The sequence below is a fragment of the Rana temporaria genome, chromosome 1, assembly GCF_905171775.1.
Source record: "Rana temporaria chromosome 1, aRanTem1.1, whole genome shotgun sequence".
NCBI lineage: Eukaryota > Metazoa > Chordata > Amphibia > Anura > Ranidae > Rana > Rana temporaria.
In genome coordinates, this window is record NC_053489.1 from 139,807,749 (window position 1) to 139,830,018 (window position 22,270).

The 22,270-nt window shown below is 42.3% G+C and overlaps 1 protein-coding gene across 2 annotated transcripts in view; it reads right to left on the minus strand.

The window, feature by feature from the left end:
- Positions 1-22,270, minus strand: part of EPB41L4A (erythrocyte membrane protein band 4.1 like 4A) — a 412,465-nt gene that overhangs the window by 290,835 nt on the left and 99,360 nt on the right. Inside the window, exon 2 of one of the 2 annotated variants that reach the window (XM_040343421.1) lies at positions 19,398-19,502. The exons of the other annotated variant lie outside the window; for it this stretch is intronic. Coding sequence (XP_040199355.1) covers positions 19,398-19,502 — 105 coding nt within the window. The remainder of the gene's footprint in view (positions 1-19,397; positions 19,503-22,270) is intronic. 2 annotated transcript variants of the gene reach the window in all.

The window sequence follows — 22,270 nt, forward strand, 5'->3', positions numbered from 1 at the left end:
TGGGATAAACAGCTCAATCTCTGTATTTGTGAACGATACTAAGCTAATCAGGGCAATAACTTCTCTGCAAGATGTGGAAACCTTGCAAGAAGATCTGAACAAATTAACGAGTTGGGCGACTATATGACAAATGAGGTTTAATGTGGAAAAATGTAAAATAATGCATTTGGGTGGCAAATATATTAATGCAATCTACTCACTAGGGAGTGAACCTCCAGGGGAATCTAGGGTAGAAAAGGACCTGGGGGTCCTAGTAGATGACAGGCTCAGCAATGTCATGCAATACCAAGCTGCTGCAAGCAAAGCAAACAGAATATTGGCATGAATTAAAAAGCGGATTAACTCTAGAGATAAAACAATAATTCTTATGCTCTACAAGACTCTGGTCCGGCCGCACCTAGAGTATGCTGTCCAGTTCTGGGCACCAGTCCTCAGGAAGGATGTGTTGGAACTGGAGAGAGTACAAAGAAGGGCAACAAAGCTAATAAGGGACCGGAGGACATTAGTTAAGGGGAAAAGTTATGAGCACTGAACTTATTCTCTCTGGAGAAAAGACACCTCAGAGGGGATATGATTTCAATCTACAAATACCGTACTGGTGACTCCACAATAGGTATAAAACTTTTCCACATAAGGGAATTCAATAAGACACGTGGCCATTCAATAAAATGGGAAGAAAAGCAGTTTGATCTTAAACTGCGTAGAGGGTTCAATTGATCCCTGCTGAGCCGGCGGATGACATGTCCGTCTCTGCTCCCTATGTAGGGACGGATCTGTCAGAGCTCCGCTGTCCTCTATGGAAGCTTGGACGAAAAACGGATCCGCCTGTCAGTTTTCTATCTGATCCCATGCGGTCTGATCGGATAACATCTGCTGACATCCACCTGCCCATACAGGTCAATGGGTGGCCTGCTCAGATCCACCTGAAAAATGGACAGACGGATCCGAGCGGGCCGACCGTGTGAAAGGGCCATAAAGTGATTGTAAAGTCTTGTTTAAAAATATACGGACCGGCGTATATGTGAACCAAGCCTTAGCCCTCATTCACACTGAACATGGCTTTGAACCCGCACAAGTTCAAAGCCGCATTTCAGTCCCACTTTGGGCGCGACTTGAAAGACATCTGTGCGGGTTCATGCACAGGTGTCCATTGAAATTGCCCCCGAAGTCACCAAAAGTAGTGCAGGAACTACTTTTGGAAATCGGTGCTGGCCCGCAAAGTTGGCAACGCACTGATTGGGACGCTCCTATTGCCAGCAATAGACTCCGATTTGACATGCGATTTCACCCGTCAAATCGCGGTGATGTGAACGGGGGCTTAGCCTTCCTCACACTAATCTGTCCGGTTATACTTTGCCAGAATCCTAGTCATGTGACAAAGCATTTGTCACATGCCAAGTCATAGTGAGATGCAAGACTTTCTAACCTGATTTTTCAGGGTAGCATGAGCACAGTGTATACTTGTCAAATGCTAATAAAATATAGTCAGAATACTACGTATAGAATAAATGAAATATGGGGAATCCAAATTGCCAGTATGATGTTACCATAATCAACCTGTTTGTTGATGTTAATTATAGGCTATTCATGACTGGACATCAAAAGAAACAGTGAACACACTAAACATATGGATTGCATTGTGACAATCATTGTGTCCAGCTCGTAATTGTGTGTTACTACTAGAGAATATTACAGACCAGCACTGCGGGTGATGCCTGAAAGGTGGGTTTATGAACCAATTCAATTCACTATAGTCACCCGTGATGAGCCTAGCGTTTTCAGAATTTCATTAATGGCAATCAAAAAAAATTCTGTTGACCTTTTTCTTTTAAACAGGAAATACTTATCACATTCCCTCTTATAAGGATGACCACTTTAGGTAACATTTACAAACCTGCATATGAAATACAATGATTAAAATATGGAACAGCGAGCAGGTAAAAGTGTGAAAGTATAATCAAAATGTATTGTTTAAATGTAGCAATATTCAGGTAAAATATGAACTTTCTTTGCACTATAGTAGCCAAGAGTCAGCAATAACAGGACTAAACACGACAATAGATATTTTGCAAAAAAACAGTTGGATTGGGTATTTGAGATGTTTATAGGTCAATATAAAGGTCAATACCCGCGGCTGAGGCTTCGGGAAGTGGGAAAAGATACCTGTCAAAGACAGGTATCCTGTCCCCCCTCCCCCCAAAAGGTGCCAATTGTGGCACCTGAGGGGGAAGGGGGGGGGAGGAATCAGATGAGCGGAAGTTCCACTTTTGAGTGTAATTCCGCTCTAAAATGTCACTAAAACCTCAACAGAAAAATTAGTCTGTATATGCAGTAAAGCATGCTTGTTATACTCACTGTGAAACCTAATAGGCTAATCCTCCACATTGTGTAAAAAGACCTGTCTTCTCTGATCCTCCCCTTCTTCCAAAATCCCCAATCCATCTCCTGATAATAGTACAGAGCCTTGGGCACCCTGCACATGCTTAGTTTGGTGTGTATCCCCCACCCCCCCCCCCTCATGGTGCATGTAATCAGCACTGTCCAGACAGAGGGTCAGGGGTCATGCAGCCTCATAGGACAGTCAGAGGTGAATGAAAACTCCTCCTTGGTCGGACACTGATATAAGTCACAAGACTGCTATATACTGCTGATGAGAAAAGGTATTTAGCAGTTTATGTTTACTAAAATAATTGCATTTCCATGTTCTGTGTACTGTGGGAGACCAGATATAGTGAATGCAGGGTCCTGGGTTTAGTGACATTTTAACTGTCTACAATTAATCACAAGCCCTGATAACTATTATTGTTCTACATCACAATGTAAATCATCTGCTATATTCTGTTGTGCAAAGTTCCATACACTTTACCAAGTCACTGGACCCAATTATAAGGAATATTAGAATGGAAAAGTGTTGACCACATTGTATATTTTTTTTACAATACAGTACAAAATGAAAGCACTATTTTTTCATGTACGGTAAAACCTTAGAGTTGCGAGCCAGAAACATGCTTGTAATCCAAAGCACTCTTATATCAAAGTGAATTTCCCCATAAGAAATAATGGAAACGCAAATGATTTGTTCCACAACCATTTATTCATAAGTCCTTCAGTTTATAGTCCATATAAAAAGATTATAGCAATGTAATTGTATAACCATAAAATGTCAATCCACAAATGGAAGCCTCAACAAGGGGATTAGAAGCAAAATCTAGAAGAGCTACAGAGTATAAAAGAGAAGAGAGGCGCCTCTAAGTGTAGCAATATGGTTACATTTAATGAAGGTACAACATTTAGCAGCTCACATGGCTGATGATTTAAAGAGGCACCGCCGGCTCTCACCGCTGTCAGTCTACAATTGTGACTGGGAAGACTACTCTGCAGCAGAGCGATCTGAAAGTGAGGCTTGAATCGCTCTTGGAGCGCAGCATGGAAGGAACAATGTAGATGGCGGTGTGACGGATGGTTTATGTGGACAGCTTTACCCCGGATGCCTGCATAATAAAAGATGTGCCTGTTTTAATCATAAAACATGTGAGTTGCTAAATGTTGTACCTTCAACAAATGTAACCATATTGCTACACTTAGAGGCGCCTCTCTTCTCTTTTATACTCAGTTGTGACATGACGCTACTTGTATATCAAGACATTGTTTGTATATCAAGTCAAAATTTGATAAAACATTTTGCTAGTCTTGCACAACGCTCATAAACCAAGTTACTCTCAAACCAAGGTTTTAATTGTCTGTATATTAATATAGAATATTCATAAACATCATTATAAAAAGGTCACCAGGGACTGCAGCACTAATGTCCTGACATGTCAAATGAATAACTCTGCATCTGTGTTCCATAAGCCTCCAGCCAGGCATTATCCAGTATTGTTTGCTGGTTTTGTGTAATATCAGGTGGCTGTACAGCTCATTTGACAGACCCGCTGGTATGGCAGCTTTTTACATATGGTTCAATGCCCTCGAGAGAAAAACATTCACTGAGCCTTAAGAAACTTTCAGCTGTAGAAGGCAGAGGTTGGGAGCTCCTCGCTCATTCGCATTCCAGGTCGGTTGCAATACTATCTTGCTATATTGGATGGAAAAATATCATATAGTAAAATAAACTCTCGGGGGTTTGCCTTATAAAACCCTTGAAAACTGACAGTTGAGATTTCCAATGCTAACAATCTCTAAGCTGGACATACACTATCTGATTTGTAGAATTTATTGGGAACCACTTCAAGCATTAGGACAAGGTTAGGCCTCGTACACACGACCGGTTTCCTCGGCAGAATCCATCAAGAAACTTGGTGGGAGAGCTTTTTTGCAGAGGAAACCCGTCGTGTGTACATTTTACATCGAGGAAACTGTCAAGGAACTTAACGAGCAAAAAAGAGAGCAAGTTCTCTTTTTCCTCAACGGGAGTCTCAATTTGCTAGTCGAGTTCCTCGTCGGGCTGGTTTTCGACGAGAAACTCGAGCGTGTGTATGCTAAGGTACCCGCGCTTGCTCAGAATAAAGTATGAGACGGGAGTAAAAGTTGCATTTGTAATGGAGATAACACATTTTTCAAGCTGTAACTGACTATAAAGTGCAAATCGTCTCTTACCAAACTTTTACTTAACACACAAACTCATGATATTAGCAAAAGCAGCCCCAAGAGTTGTGCAAGTGGAATCGAACTTCCTCTGCAGTTGTATGTGTTGTACTTCACCGCGTTTGAGAACGAGGAGATTTTGTCTTGACCATGTGTACGCAAAGCAAGCTTGTCGAGTTCCTCAACAAGCCTAACAAGGAACTCGATGAGGAAAACGATGTGTTTCCTCGGTGTAATGTATGCTTTAGGAAACAGGCAATTTCAAGCATAAAACTAGTAGTGTTGGCCATAGGCGTGAAACAAAATTATACTTTTTTTTTTAGCCATAAACATGCTTGAAAGCTTCTGCGACCAATCAAGAAAGGCTGATTTCCCTCTTCCCATAGAAAAGAGAATATTTTTACTTTGTGTGTCTGAAAAATGTCGAAGGTGAAAAAAGCGGAAAGATGTGCAATGTATTTTTTACAGACACAGCTAGGTCTCTGACCTTTTGTTGAAACCAATTAGAGCTCCATATATTTAGCAGAAGCCAACTGTTGTCCTGTGTCAAGGGCAGGAAGAGTAGACAGTGCCAAAATGTATTTGAAATTTGTGTTTTGATATTTGTCTTATTTAGCCACCATGTAGGTAAATCTAGAGGCAGAATTGACGATAAATAGATGTTCTCTGTAACTTGCATTAATCTTAATACCTGTTTGTCAGGGTCTGGAGACACTGTATCTGTGTAATGAGCATACACTTACTCAAGCATTCAAAGCAGTATAAATATGTAAGTGAATGCTTTCAAAAAATATATATTTTATTTTATTTATTTTTTATAAATTTTACAAAATGCAAAGTTAGTGAACAGAATAAAAATCTAAAACAAATCAATATTTGGTGTGACTACCCTTTGGCTTCAAACCAGCATCAATTCTTACGCTTGCACACCTTGTACACTTGCACAAAGTCAGGGATTTTGTAGCATTAGAGTCAGGTGTATGTTCAACCAATTTTACCCAAGCAGGAGCTAATGATCATCAATTTCATATGTTGGTTAAAACACAGTCAACTGAAACAGAAACAGCTGTGTAGGAGGCTTCAAACTGGGTGAGGAACAGCTAAACTCTGCTATGAAGATGAGGTTGTGGAAGACAGTTTCATGGTCATACACCATGGCAAGACTGAGCACCGAAACAAGACAGCAGGTAGTTATACAGCATCAGCAAGTTCTCAAAGCAAATTTCAAAGCAAACTAGGGTTTCAAGATGTACTGTTCAAGCTCTTATAAAGAAGCACAAAGAAATGGGCAACGCTGAGGGCTGTAGATGCAGTGATCAGCCAAGGAAATGTAATTCAGCAGATGAAAGATACATCATACTCGACATTGGAAGATGTCCAGCAGTGCCATGAGCACACAACTGGTGGGAAACGATGGGATCAAGGTACACCCATATACTGCCCTGGGAAGTCTGGCCAAAGTTGGTCTTCATGGAAGAATTTCAGTTATAAATCTGACCTGGAAGGCTAAGGGACTCAACTATGCTTGAAAACATAGAAACTGGGGTGCAGAAAAATGGCAACAGGTGCTCTGGGCTGATGAGTCAAATGTTAAAATATTTGGTAGTAGCAGGAGGAAATTTGTTTGCGAAGGCCTGGAGGGCGGAACAATGATGAGTGTCTGCAGGCAACAATGAAGCATAGTTGAGGTTCTTTGCAAGTTTGGGGCTGCATTTCTGCAAATGGAGTTGGAGATTTGGTTAGTATCAGTGGTGTCCTCAATGCTGAGAAAAACAGGCAGATACTTATCCATCATGCCATACCATCAGGAAGGTGTGTGTCATTGGCCCCAGATTTATTCTGCAGCAGGACAATGACCCCAAACTTGCCAATGTCGTTAAGAACTATCTTCAGTGTAAAGAAGAACAAGGAGTTCTGGAAGTGATGGCTTGACCCCCCACAGAGCCCTGATCTCAATATCATCAAGTCTGTCTAGGATTACATGAAGAGAACGATTTCAGGCAGCCTACATTCACACAAGATCTGTGGTTTGTTGTAATTGAACACTAGTGACAGTTAAAATAGCTTGTGTGATCTGGGACCAATAACTACTTATATCTAGACAAGTCCAGAAAACCAGAAACCAGCATTAGGGACACCACACCGCCAGCATGGGGTAAAAAGGTTAGTTGAGAACCCAGCCTCTCGGAGGAAAGGTAACAATGGTGGGTGATCTTAAATTGGATAAGTCTATGCTTGGCTGAGACCAATTGCTGAAAAGGATAGTCCCAGACATCTTCTCAGCCATCATTATCTAGGTTGGGGACATCTAGAGACCACTTCTCTCTGCATTTATTTAATCCTTGTGAGGTGGGCTGTTGCAGAGCCTCGTATAACTTAGAGTGGGCCTTTGACAAGGACTCTTGTCAATGTGATGTTTAGGCGCAAGGATAGACAATTCTGGCACCCAATCATTGTGCATCCTATTATTAAAATGTCACATAGCGATTTATACGAGTATCAGCATCCTTTCACCAACTTTAAACATTGCAGGTAAAATCACACAACAAGAAAGCATTTTAAAGGCTTACTTGCAACCTTTTATGTAGCAGTCTGCTGGGGCTGCTGACATCAACAAGATGGAGGTTCTCAGCAATGGCCTCAGGTGTTCAGAGTATCTACAAAACACAGGTTTCTACGTGTACCTAACATACATAAACAGGATAACGGCACATATAGTTTTATGGAAAGATTGTTGTTGAAATAATGGTCTGACGACAGTGTCTCTTTTTTTATTTTTTTTTAAGTGTATTTTTGTGCGTGTACTCAAGAGAGGAGCCGGACTGCAGGAGTTGGGAGTAGGCAGGCCTCCCCCAGAGGCAATCTGCCACCTTTCTCCATGCCCCGGGTGGCAATGGCGGGTTTGTGAGGGGGTCCTCCCACACAGTCCGCCCTACCTGCTCCGCTTTGAAGCCCAACGGGGCAAAGGGACTGCCTATAAGGGAGTGAGAGGATTTGCCCGCACAACCAGCCTCGTTAGTCCTTCGCCTCTCTTTTTTAGAGACCGCGTGGTCAAAGTGCGTGCATGTTAACCCAATTTCGAGTGCGTGTAAGTGTGGTGGTTTTTGTGGGAGGGGGGTGGGCGTACTAAGCGCAGGCTTACCTCGCACAGCCGGGCTGAGACCACCAAACTCAATTCACATGTAGCCGAGACCGGGATCCGAACCCCTAGCTGCAGAGGTGAATGGCTTGTCAGCGCAGTGCCAATCGCGTTGAGCCACCGCAGCTCCTTTACGACAGTGTCTCTTTAAAGTGGTTGTAAACCCTTTAAAACAAGTTTATGCTACAGGTAAGCCTATATTAAGGCTTACCTGTAGCTTCCAATGATATCTCCTTAACCTGTACAGTTTACGAGATGTCCCCTGCGTGTGCCGATGTAATCGGCACATGCGCACTGGGGCAAACTGAAGCAATGGCACCTATGTGCCGTTGCTTCAGTCTGTGTGCCATTACCGGCAGCTCCCACACGCATGCGCGGGAGTGATGTCATTGCGGCTCCGGAGCCGCGATACCCGGAAGCAAGCCCCGGGCTACATGTCGGCGGCCTGAGGATGAGACGAGGACTGCTGCGGGGGCTTCGATCTGAGGTAATACATAATGAGCTAGTATGCTATGCATTTTAGCTCATTATGCCTTTGTCTTGCAGGGATTTTTTTTTTTTTCAGTTGGGTTAACAACCCATTTTAAGTGCTACCTACAGGGCAGTCTAATATCATATGGTCCTATATAGTAATAAAGTACAGATGGAAAGTCCGGTAACTCATAACAGTTCCATAACCAAGACTCTACAGATTTTAGACGTCGGAAAAATTGAATCTAAATGACTGCCTTGCCTCATTGCAACTTTTTCTACTGCCTTATCAAATAAATGCCATGGTACTCTTATGAACTAGGAAACAGTTCTGTGATTAAGTATTTATTGCTCCAAAGTTGGAAAGCTAAAGTGGTTTCTGCTAGGTTTATCTGCCATCAGAGTGCAATCAACTTGGGAAGTGACCCTCATTGTCGGTTTTGCCAAGAACTTTGACATAACTCAGGCTGTACAATCATGCTGTGCCACAAATGACAATTAAACTGTCAGCAGAAACATTTACAGCATGAAGCATGAGAAGCAGAACAAATGAATGAAACCATCGTTTCTAATGGGACTTCCAAATGCTCAATGAAAAGGCACACTTATCTTTTCATCAGTGGTGTGTCAAACAAATATCACTACTTATGCCTGTATTTTACATATGAAATATCATTTTTTTAAATGTTATATGCACTAGGTATCTGCCACAAGGTTGATTTGCTTATGTCTAGGGGTCTCCAAACGATGGCCCTCCATTTGTTCAGGAACTACAATTCCCATCATGCTTACCCATGTCTGTTTTACAATGCCTCATGGGACACGTAGTTTCGCAACTGCTGGAGGGCTGTAGTTTGGAGATCCCTGGTCTACAGTAAAGCAGGGATGGCAGAGGCGGAGAACATCCACCCAAAAACACATTCCCCTTTGCTTACTATAATCAATGTACACTTGAAAATTCCGAACACTCCTAAGCACCACGTTTAAGTGCGTTTATGCACCACATTTTTTATCTGCCCAAAAGGTACGGTCAAAAATGTGATTCTGATGTTTTTGTTTTTTTTTCTGCATGGACAAAAAAGGTTAACATTGAGCTGCTTATACAGGCTGAAGAAAAAAATGCCAAAAGCCTGTATAATCACTTGCCGATCGCATAACATAATTATATGGCGGCAGAGCAGCTCTCCTGTCACAGTTTCACTATAAGTTGCTGATCGCCACCATTGCTAGTATAAAAAAAAAAATACAAATTCCAGTATATATCATTGTAGACGCCATAACGTTTGTGTAAAATAATCAATATACGCTTATTGGAATTTTTTTACCAAAAATATTGGGCTAAACTTATGAAGAAATTTGATGTTTAAATGTTTTTATTAGATATGTATTATAGTAGAAAGTAAAAAATATTGTTGTTGTTTTTACAAAATTGTCATTCTTTTTTTTGTTTATAGCGCAAGGTGATCAAATACCACCAAAAGAAAGATCTGTCTGTGGGAAAAAAAAAACAGAATGGCCTAGTCAAGAATGAGGGTATACCTTCCGAAGGTCAATTGGTCAAGCACTGTTTTTTATGCCCACCATAAATGAACCACTTCCGCCGCGTTGACGTCATAACGTGGGGACTTAAAGCAGCTGCAGGCATCATCCAGATATCTTTTTTTCAGCAGGCGATTCCCTGCAATGTAAAACTAATCATAGTCACTGTTAGCTGCTTGATTGCTTTTACAGGCAGCAGGAGGGGATTCCTCCCTCTCTCGCCGCCCTTCGGCGCTTCTCCGGTCTCACCCATGCGATCGGGAAGCCTGAGAATGAATATGCCCCTGCCGATGGTTTACCATAGAGCTGGGCATAGACCAGATGGTCCCCAGCCATCTTTATGACCCTCAGAGGCTAGAAGCGATGTCATGACGTAGATGATGTAAACACTGCAGTTTTTTGCTGGGAAGCAGGACATAGATTTTTTTTTTATTTATCTCAGGCTTTCCAGCATAGAGGAGAGATCTGGGGACTTATAGGCCCCTGATCTCTCTGTAAAGAGGACCTGTCAAGCCCTCTTCCTATTTCAAGGGATGTATACATTCTTGGAATAGGAATAAAAGTGATAAAAAAAATAATAATTAATCAAAAACTAAATGAAACAGCAAAAAATATTTTTTTTTTTAAAGCGCCACCTTCCCCTCGTGTGCAAAAGTGATCGCATACATGGGTCGCACCTGCATATGTAAACGGCATTTAAACCACACATGTGAAGTATTGCTGCGATCGTTAGAGTGAGAGCAATATTTCTAGACCTCCTCTGTAACTTTAAAATGGTAACCTGTAAAAAGAATTAAAACGTAGCCTATGGAGATTTTTAAATACCGGAGTTTGGTGCCATTCCACAAGTGCGCACAGGCATTTGAGCTTTTATTTCAGCTTGAAGAAGCTTGTACTTTTTTGGGTTCTTTTGCATGTTTTTATTGAGCTTCTTTGAGCTTTTTTTAGCTTGTTTTTATTTATTTTTACACAAGCTTTTACAGGCAGCAGGAGGGGATTCCTCCCTCTCTCGCCGCCCTTCGGCGCTTCTCCGGTCTCACCCATGCGATCGGGAAGCCTGAGAATGAATCTGCCCCTGCCGATGGTTTACCATAGAGCTGGGCATAGACCAGATGGTCCCCAGCCATCTTTATGACCCTCAGAGGCTAGAAGCGATGTCATGACGTAGATGATGTAAACACTGCAGTTTTTTGCTGGGAAGCAGGACATAGATTTTTTTTTTATTTATCTCAGGCTTTCCAGCATAGAGGAGAGATCTGGGGACTTATAGGCCCCTGATCTCTCTGTAAAGAGGACCTGTCAAGCCCTCTTCCTATTTCAAGGGATGTATACATTCTTGGAATAGGAATAAAAGTGATAAAAAAAATAATAATTAATCAAAAACTAAATGAAACAGCAAAAAATATATTTTTTTTTAAAGCGCCACCTTCCCCTCGTGTGCAAAAGTGATCGCATACATGGGTCGCACCTGCATATGTAAACGGAATTTAAACCACACATGTGAAGTATTGCTGCGATCGTTAGAGTGAGAGCAATATTTCTAGACCTCCTCTGTAACTTTAAAATGGTAACCTGTAAAAAGAATTAAAACGTAGCCTATGGAGATTTTTAAATACCGGAGTTTGGTGCCATTCCACAAGTGCGCACAGGCATTTGAGCTTTTATTTCAGCTTGAAGAAGCTTGTACTTTTTTGGGTTCTTTTGCATGTTTTTATTGAGCTTCTTTGAGCTTTTTTTAGCTTGTTTTTATTTATTTTTACACAAGCACTCCCATCGGCTAATTTTCTAAATATTTTGGTGTGTTTTCGAGCTTTTTCATGCTTTCACGCTTTTTTTGCGGGTTTTTGGGCACTTAGGCGTATTTTCTGCTCGAAAGTTCATGCCTGTAAGAGCATATGCCTGTAAACGTCTGAAAAGGCCATAGTGTGCATGGACACATTGGCTAACATTAAGGGGAGTTTCCAGGTAGAAAAAATTAGGGAGATTTCTTTGTTCATATTGTCCTGATGAATAAAGTTAAAAACGTTTTAATTCTCATTTGGCCTTTTACTTAAAATTTGCGAAATTTAACGTACCGTATTTTCCGGCGTATAAGACGTCCTTTTATACTTAAAAACATCCCCCAATAACCGGGGGTCGTCTTATACGCTGGTATTATATACTGTATGCAGAGTCCTCGGCCTCAGGACTCGGCCTCAGGACAAGGAGGAGGCGCGGCTTTTGAACAATGGACGCCCGCAGTCTGACTCTGCATGTCAGGGATAAGGTATGGAGATCATCAAAGTGAGGCATGCAATGGCACAGTGAGGTGATGCACGCAATGGCACAGTGAGGTGAGGCACGCAATGGCACAGTGAGGTGAGGCACGCAATGGCACAGTGAGGTGAGGCACGCAATGGCACAGTGAGGTGAGGCACGCAATGGCACAGTGAGGTGAGGCACGCAATGGCACAGTGAGGTGAGGCACGCAATGGCACAGTGAGGTGAGGCACGCAATGGCACAGTGAGGTGAGGCACGCAATGGCACAGTGAGGTGAGGCACGCAATGGCACAGTGAGGTGAGGCACGCAATGGCACAGTGAGGTGAGGCACGCAAAGGCACAGTGAGGTGAGGCACGCAATGGCACAGTGAGATTTGAAAAAAGCTGAATAAAGCCTGTTCCTGTCAGCGGTTGTTGCCGCAACCCCTCAGCTTCTAGACAGACTAGTCGGGAGGGGGTCATTTTATTAGGTGAGAAAGTAAAGGGTCATCTTATACGCCGGCAAATACGGTACTTATTCCTAATGTTCTGCGCAACGAGGGATGTGGCAGTTGTGTTCTATTTTGCACCAAAGAAAATTATGAGGTAGATTTGTATGCTCTCTTTATGTTTAATGAAGTTTCTACCATCACTCAGTAACATCCAGATAGGTGAACATGCTTCCACCCAAAACTGGCCCTTGGGTGCGTGTGAATGATTATGGTATAAACATTACATAGGAAACGTCTTCAAGGAAAAGGATTGACATAAATGGCTCAATACTCATTCATAAATAATTGAGTACCCATGTCGATTTTTGTAGGGTGATGCAGGGAAATCCCATGACTCAGCACAGAATGGACTGTCACTAAGATGAATGGGCAGCCTATAGCACATGGCTAATCATCATGCAAATAACAGGCCCCCTCAGATGCTCTGCAACATCAAGCATAGCTAGAATTCCACACAACAATTAGCCATATGCTTTTCAGGCAAACGTATGATAGATTGCTTAGACAATTGAATTTCCTGTCCATCTTGTTTCTAAGAGGGAAACATCTGGAGGGATGCCGCACATCGCTTCACAAAAAGAAAAAGAACATTTTCTGAAAGACTAAAATAAAGCACAACTATAGACATTTCATTACTTGAAAATATACATTTCATTTACTAACTCTCCTAAAGCAGAAATGCAGGTAAACAGTTATATGGTATATAAAGCTAAATTGTAAATGAGCGTTCTTCCCTTGAAAATAATCGTTCTATTACTGCATTCCTATCATTCAGGCCCCCTAGCAGATAGCATAGACAGGTCCTAAGACCTTCCTGCAGACTACAATGCATTTGAGCATAACAGCCTGGTTTAGGACCCACCATTTTTTGTGATTAGCCAATAAGGAGCAGCGGTGCATAAATTGGGTTATCACTCTGCTCTATCTTCCTGTCAAGAAGCTTTATTTAGGAAACAGCACTATGTAATATAATAGAGCCCTGATGTGTGGCAATGTGTGCCCGTACCTTCTCAATCTAAGTGCTGATGTGCATTGGATCTATACATATTAGAGTAAATCTACCGCAATGTCATTTTTCTTTACTAAAGCCATAACTGGATTAAATGGTGAGGTATCCCTAACTGGAGTTCAGTTTTAATCAATCGATTTCTGATTAAAGGGTTGGCCCGCCCAAAGCTAATATGTGATTTTCTTTTTCTTTTGGTGGATGCTGAAGCGTTAAACTTTTTTTTGCACATGTAAACCCTCACCTTGTAAAAAAAAACTCATTCAGTTTGACTACTTGCCACATAGGCCCCTTTCACACTGGGGTGGTGACGGCGTTGGCTGTAAAGCGGCGCTATTTTTATCAGTGCTTTACCGTCAATGAATTTTTCGGTTGGGCTGAAACAGGAGGAGTTCTGTTTCTGAGCCATTGAGTTTGAGGTAACTCTTAGGCCCCGTACACACGACCGAACATGTCCGCTGAAATTGGTCCGCGGACCAGTTTCAGCGGACATGTTCGGTCGTGTGTACGGCCGACCGGACAATTTTCCGGCGGATCGGACAGGTTTCCAGCGGACAAATGTTTCTTAGCATGCTAAGAAACATGTCCGCTGGAAGCCTGTCCGTCGGACATGTTCGGTCATCTGTACAGACTCACCGGACATGTCCGCTCGGCCGAAAGCCCTCGCATGCGTCGAAGTGATTCGACGCATGCGTGGAAGCATTGACCTTCCAGGGCCGAGCACGTCGCCGCGTCATCATCGCGGCGACAGTGCGGCCACGTCACCGCATTTCTGTTTGATGGTGTGTACAACCATCAGACAGAAATCTCCGAGCGGACATGTCCGATGAAAACGGTCCGCGGACCGTTTTCATCGGACATGTCCCCTCGTGTGTACGGGGCCTTAGTCATCCAATCTTCTATCAAAGAAAGGCATTTCTCATATAAAGTTTATTTTAAATACTTTACAACGCCAGCATTCAATCTAGAGAGTACCTAAGCTTTCTTGCTAGCCTAAGTGATTTTACAGTCCCAACCTCCACCAAGCTCTGTTCAGCAGCCAGCACCATAGCACAGCTGTGGCCTTGTATTACATAGACGCTATCAAAGGGTGACGTTCCATGAGATATAACTACAGGAAAAAAATCACTGCTGACATTCTACTGCCATAGTTATCTCTTTTCCCCAGACTGCTGATTGGACAATGAATAAGCATCCCTGTGTTCTCCTTCCCTATAAGCATGTTCACAGAATTACAATCATAGTGCTGATATGTCCAGAATGCTGATCTTTCCCCTTCTAGTCTAAGCCCAGGGTGATTAAAGGGAGTCAATATAGAGACATTTTTAGGTTTTTAAAACACATTTCCTGAATACTAACTAGAGTAAAAATGTGACCATAGTTTCCATGTGAGTAATATAATAACGGACATAAAAGTTAAAAATACCAGATAGGTTGAAAATTCAATATACTACATACAAATATATGTTAGGGATTATTGTCAGAACAACTTGATTGTCACATTAGGTGACATAATATGTTAAAATTGTAGACAGAAAATCTTGCAATAAGACATTAAAAAAACTTTTAAGCTTCACAAAGGAGCTTGTGAGGTGTTATTATACTGTTTCTTTAGAGAGCAGAACAGGAAATGCAATATACAGTCCAGTCTATGACCCTGTGGTGTCAACAAATATGTACAGTACAGTATATAGAATATGGAGCACAGCACAGATGCCCTTGGGTATATATCTCATAGTGTAAATACACTTTACATGACCTGTGTCTTCCCTTGTTGTCTGTTCAGTAATGAGGAAGCATGTCATGTGTCTTTGGTGTCTCACAAGCATTCAAATGGGAAACCAAGGTGACTGCAAGGGCAAAGGTCTCAGTAGTGGCTTCAAAATCAAGCGTTACCAATACCTGTGCCTATGTGGGTTTTCTCTAGGTACTCCGCTTTCCTCCCATACTCCAAAGACACGTTGATAGGTTAATTGGATCAAAATTTTCAAAATTGTCCCTAGATTGTGTATGTATGTGATTTAGAAACAGTGGCAGCCCGTCCATAGAGGGTGCACGGGCACCATCTCCCCTATACATGTGTCCAGCCCCCTGATCTACATATCAGGACGACGGACCATGGATTCAAATGTGGGGTGGGTATTTTTTTGAAGCACCTGATTAGAGCCAGAGGCTCTAAAGCCCCATGCACACGAGACGCTGCTAAACTCGAGTTCAGAGGCATTTGGGCATTTTTTTCAACTGCCCCTGAACACATTTAATGTTATCCTATGTGTCCATGCACACAATCACGTTTTTTGGCGTTTTAAAGCAGTTGGGTTTATGTCCGTTTTTTCAGACGCAAAATTTTGGGTTCAGAAGCGTTTTATTTTTGCGTTTTAAATTTTGGGAGGGTCTACAATGTCTTTGAGATAAGCACTGATAGCCGCAAACGCGGCAAAAACGGTTGTTTTAAACGCCGGTTTTTGCCTTTGAAAACGTGAGTTTAGAGGTGTTTGTAATTGCTTCTCGTGTGCATGGGGCCTTACAGGCTTTAAAAAAAGGTGGCTTCAGAGTGCAGAGCATTGCCCTCCAAGCTCACCAAGTTGTGTGTAACGATATTGAAAGAATTTTCACTATTTTCACACTAAATAGTTCCTCCCCGCCAATCAGGAGGCAGGTCCTGAAACCTGTTTCCTGATTGGCCAAACCGTCAGGCGATCTTTTTGGATGCTTAGCGCTTTGGCGGAAGTGGAGACATACGTCGACGGAAGCTTGAGGAGCGGACACCAGAGCCGCCGCTGCCTGCACTCCAGGAGAGGAGGAGAGGACATCACAGCCCCGCCACATGAGTGGGCAAGTGGCAGACCACCTGCGTGGGGGGGGTGTCTCAATGCCGAGCCGCCAGGGGAGGGGGGTTGTTTGTTTTCCGCCCCCCAAAAGAAGAACCCACCAGCCGCCACTGTTTAGGAACCTTAGATTGTAAGCTCCTTGAGGGTAGGGACTGATGTGATGTGTGCGCTGTGTAATTTGACAGCGCTATATAAGTACCTATAATAAATAGATAAAATAAACAGGTATATTTACATTTTTATTGTAAAGACCTGTTTGAGTAAAGTTTGATCTAAATGCAGAAAATGATAGGTGGATTCCCTTAGCAAACTGGGTCCAACTTCCTGAGCAAACAGGTCAGAACCCACAACCATAAAATAAAACCAGACTTTGTTAACAACTACATAAAAAATAAATATCAGGGGCATGGAATCTGGGGTTTTCTAAGGGGTCAGTCAGAGATACAAATCAACAGCACAGAATCTGAAGTTTACTAGTCTACACAGATGTCACAGCACACCAGTTAAGTTTAAATTGGCACCAAATTAGGTGAAATTGTCCAGATCTGTTCAAATTTTTTTACTTTATCGTGGAGAGAGGACTCCAACTTTTCAATAAACAGGTAACATAAAAAATGTTGTTTACACTGTGTAACCATCAGGATACTAGACCTATGTTCTGGTCAAGGTCTGCTTGGCAGGTGCAAAAATGACGTTTAGGCCACGTACACACGATCGGTTAAACCGATGAGAACAGTCTGATGGACCGTTTTCATCGGTCCAAACCGATCGTGTGTGGGCGCCATCGGCTATTTATCCATCAGTTAAAAAAAAGCCAACTTGTTTTAAATTTAACCGATGGATTCCTAACCTATATAAAAAAAACGATCGTTAGTAGACACGACCATCGGTTAAAAATCCACGCATGCTCAGAATTAAGTCGACGCATGCTTGGAAGCATTGAACTTCATTTTTTTCAGCACGTCGTTGTGTTTTACATCACCGCGTTCTGACACGATCGCTTTTTTAACCGATGGTGTGTAGGCACGAATGACCATCAGTCAGCTTCATCGGTTAACCGATGAAAACGGTCCATCAAACCGTTCTCATCGGATGGACCGATCGTGTGTACAGGGCTTTAGAAGACCAACTTGGTCGAGAATACAGTTAAGTGGTTTAAAACTCCATTCAGCTTCATTGGGATTTTTGGGGACGTTGGGGGAACAGTATAAATGAATGCATCATAGTCAAAAACAAAACAGTGATTCTAGGGCAGTCCCGGCATATGTGTACTAAAGTGCCAGCTGCTCGACAACCCTGTAAACCACAGTCCAAGGTGCGCCAAACACCCTCCTGAAAAGAACCATAGATTGAGGATACTATACCCTTGGAGAGAGGATAGTGAAGATATATATGTTAGAGGCAAATTTGTATATTTCAAAACAGATTGCATGTAGTTTTGAAATTGAAGATATCAATATATTTCTGCAGAGGGAGCATGGTACGAGGACTGTAGCAAAAACATGAACACTGTTAGCAAGTCATATGGCCGAAAGAGGCCTGATCTGGTCTATCACAAGAATCAACATGGCTTTTCGTATCCTGGGGGAAAGAGGGGCTGTTAGTGAGGGTTGTAAGGGGCATATGGTACAACAATATTCTCCATGGGTATTTCACGGAATCCCATATTTTCAATCAATGTTTGAGCACAAGACTTGTAACATGATTCCATAGACCAGGAGTAAACCAAATAACCATATCTCTAACCATGGGCACTACCAAGTATGCTTTAATGCTGACCCATAATGGTGTATTGAAGAATGTATAGTGGGAGATTGGAGGGATGGTTTGTGATGGTTAATAGCACTTAATGATATGCGGAATCACCAGTCTCCTCTTGGACTTGGGATAAAATAGGACCTTTTTAAAGACAATGGGCCAGATCAACATAGAAATGGATAGGCGCAGCGTATATCAGAGATACGCTACGCCGCCGTATCTTACCTGGCTTTAATTCGAATCCAGGAAGATTTTGCGCCGTAAGTTACGGCCGCGTAGTGTATTTCTGGCGGCGGAACTCAAATTGGCGATTAGGGGGCGTGATTCATTTAAATGAAGCGCGTCCCCGCGCCGATTGAACTGCGCATGCTCCGTTTTGAAATTTCCCGCCTTGCTTTGCGCGAAATGACGTCGCAACGGCGTCATTTTTTGAACTTAGACGTGACTTACGTCCATCCCTATTCACGGACGACTTACGCAAAAAATAAAAAAATAAAAAATTTTGACGCGGGAACGACGGCCATACTTAACATGGCAAGTCTATCTATAAAGCCGACTAGAGACGACGTAAGAGAATGCGACGGCCGCGCGTACGTTCGTGGATCGTCTGAAAAAGCTTGTTTGCATACCCGACGCGGAAAACGACGCAAACTCCACCCAGCAGACACCGAAGTATTGCATCTACGATCCGAAGGCGTACAAAGCCGTACGCCTGTCGGATCGAACCCAGATGCCGTTGTATCTTGGTTTGAGGATTCAAACTAAAGATACGACATGGGTAATTTGAAAGTACGCCGGCGTATCAGTAGATACGCCGGCGTACTCTCTCTCTGGATCTGGCCCTATTAGTCTAGAATCATGCCAAATAAACCTGAGACGCCTGCGGGAATGCCATTGGGATATGCAATGACATAAAGACAGGGACAACATTTAAAGGGTACAGCAAGTTAGGAAGCAATGTCATTTTCATGGAAGCTATCCTGCCCAACCAAGATATGAGGTACTTCTTCCAAGATTAAAGGGGGATGTCCTTTTTCTCAGAAGAGATGTGTAACTGGCTGCATAAGAAATAAATGCTTTCAGCCATTGCAAAACTACATATATGTTTTAATATTTAGATAAGTGAAATGCAATATATATATGAAATGTAATATGCAAATATATTTCTGAAAGGAAACAGTACATAAGACAAGGTGCTATTAGTAAAATGTATATTTCGATTCCTGGAGCCCTAATTGAACTGAGATACATATGGACAATGGGTATCACAGAGAAAAACGTTATGGTTGGACAAACAGAATGTCCAAAGTCACTCACCGTCTGATGATTTCTGTCACAGTAGCGGAGCCCAAAGTAATCAATCTCCACAAGGTTTAGATGACGGAATACGTAGTCCAGGACAACTGAGCCTTTCGTTGACTTCTGTGGGAAAGAATTTACAGAATCTATTGAGGAAAATATTGTGGGTTGTCAGTGTCATTCATGCGTTCACTGGGGCTTTGTGAGAAGAGAGGGGATGTTTTATTGACCCGGAGCTACGTTTGGCCTGCTCGCAGCAAGAAACTATGGGCTTTGTGCTCCTAGCTTGTATTCACTTTACAATAGGCATGAAACACAAACAAAGGTGCTGCTTTTGTGCTTCACTGCTGGGCCTGACAATTGACATCTCTCTGTTTAAGTGTGTTCTCTTTCCCATTCTATAAACTCACATGTTCAGGCACAAAAACACCTGCTGCTGCACTGCTGCATGGGGGTTCTATGAATGGAGTCTGGGAAGAGCCTGGCATGACCACATTCTTAAAATGAAAACAAATACTACTAGAAGCTTCAAATATATTATGAAAATTCAACATGGTAACGCTTTAGGAAAAGAAGTCAACAGCAAACAGATTCTATAGATTTGCTTGTATTCAAGTCATTCCAGCATATTAGACCTATTACACCCTTATACTAAAAGCGTACTATTGGTCAAAATGTGATCTGGGAACTGTGTGTGTTCCCAGAGAGCAGCCGCCCATTCACAAGTCGGCGCGAGACTCACGCATGCTCAGTAGGAAATGGGCAGTGAAGCCATAAGGCTTCACTGCCTGTTTCCCTTAGTGTGAATGGTGGCGCGGGACCTGCACCGATCGAGGGATCGGCATCAGGGGGGCCATCAGCGCGGGCGAGTAGGACAGGTAAGTGTCCTTATTAAAAGTCAGCAGCTACACTATTTAACCACTTCCATACAGGGCATTTTCACCCCCTTCCTGCCCAGACCAATTTTTAGTTTTCAGCACTGTCGCACTTTGAATGACACTTGCGCGGTTGTGCGACGTGGCTCCCAAACAAAATTGACGCCCTTTTTTTTGGTGGTATTTGATCATCTCTGCGTTTTTTATTTTTTGCGCTATAAACAAAAGAAGAGCGACAATTTTGAAAAAAACACAATATCTTTTACTTTTTGATTTAATAAATATCATAATTTTTTTTTTTTTTAAACATTTTTTTTCCTCAGTTTAGGCCGATACGTATTCTTCTACATATTTTTGGCAAAAAAAATAAAAAATTGCTATAAGCGTATTTGATCGGTTAGCATCTACAAAATAGGGAATAGAATTATGGCATTTTATTTTTTTTACTAGTAATGGCGGTGATCTGCGATGTTTTTTTTATTGTGACCGTGACATTGCGGCGGACACATCGGACACTTTTGACAAGTTTTTGGGACCATTCACATTTACACAGCAATTAGTGCTATAAAACTGCACTGATTACTGTGTAAATGTGACTGGCAGGGAAGGGGTTAACACTAGGGGGCGCTGACGGGGTTAAATATGTTGTAGAAAAAAGTGTAGCGCTAGAAATGATTGGAATTCCTTGTGATGGATTCATAAAAAATAATAAAATTAAATAAAATTAATAAACAATGTTCATATACAACACCACATGTGACAATGGATAGTGTTAATCTTTAGTAATAGTCCATATACCTCCAATAAATGGATATTACCGACAGGAAACTGGACGGAGACAGAAAAAATAAAAGTAAAAAAAATGAAGGTGAATGAAAACAAAGTTCATATATGAAAGAGTCCAGTGACTAAGTGAATAGACAGAATCCAACGGTGATTGCTAGACAGAAAATCCACCACCACTTATGATAGGGATGGATTGGACCCAGAAGGGCATATACCCACTAGGCCAATCAAGCTTGTAAATATGATGTACTTTAGGGGATATATCGCAGATGTCTCAAAGCCAGGAATCATTGATAAGACCTCAGGCAGGGAAATTCAGGGGTTCACACCAGGTGATGGTTTACAGCAAATCCCAGAAACGACACATCAGATATCCCAATGCAAAAGAAGAAATTGGAGCGCACATAGCATAATTCCGTATAAAAACAAGGAATTTATTAAAAGAAAGAGACTCACATATTGCAGTGGTAAAACAAGCTCATAAAATCAGGGTATCAATAACGACAGCAGTCCTTCCCGACATGTTTCGTAACAATAATACTTCATCTGGGGTGCTGAAGGGGTTGAATATGTTCCCTAAAGTGTGTTCTAACTGTAGGGGGAGGGGGACTCACAAGGGGAGGAGATCGATTTGTGTTCCTCTGTACTGGGAACACACATCTGTCTCCTCACCGCTGACAGGACATGGATCTGTGTGTTTACACACACAGATCTATGGTCTTGCCGTGACTGTGGGCAATCGCGGGTGCCCGGCGGACATCGCGGCCGCCGGGCACGAGCACCGGGTCCCGAGCAATGCGGCGCCGCCCGAGAAGGCTAGGACGTCATATGACGTCCAGTCTGAGGGATGGAGGGTTCCCTCCGACGTCATTTTACAATGACTCGGTAGGGAACGGGTTAAAGGAACCTATTTAGAAAATAAAAAACAAACCTTTACAACCCCTTTAGGAAACAAAAATACGTTTAATACCACTTTCAATTATAAACTGTTTTTGATTTATATATTACAATTATAGAATTGTTTCACAAATAAGCATGTAATACAGGTTACACCCTCAACACCCCATGTCAAGGGAAGCCCAGTATGACCCAATTCTTGCCCAATTTTGGCAGTTGGCACTCTAATCAGGTCATGTATGGTCACACCTACCCAGTAAGGTTATCTGCTGGTGAAGTAGCTGTCTAAACTCTATAAAGTGCCACCTGTTTAACATGAAACACAGTTACGGA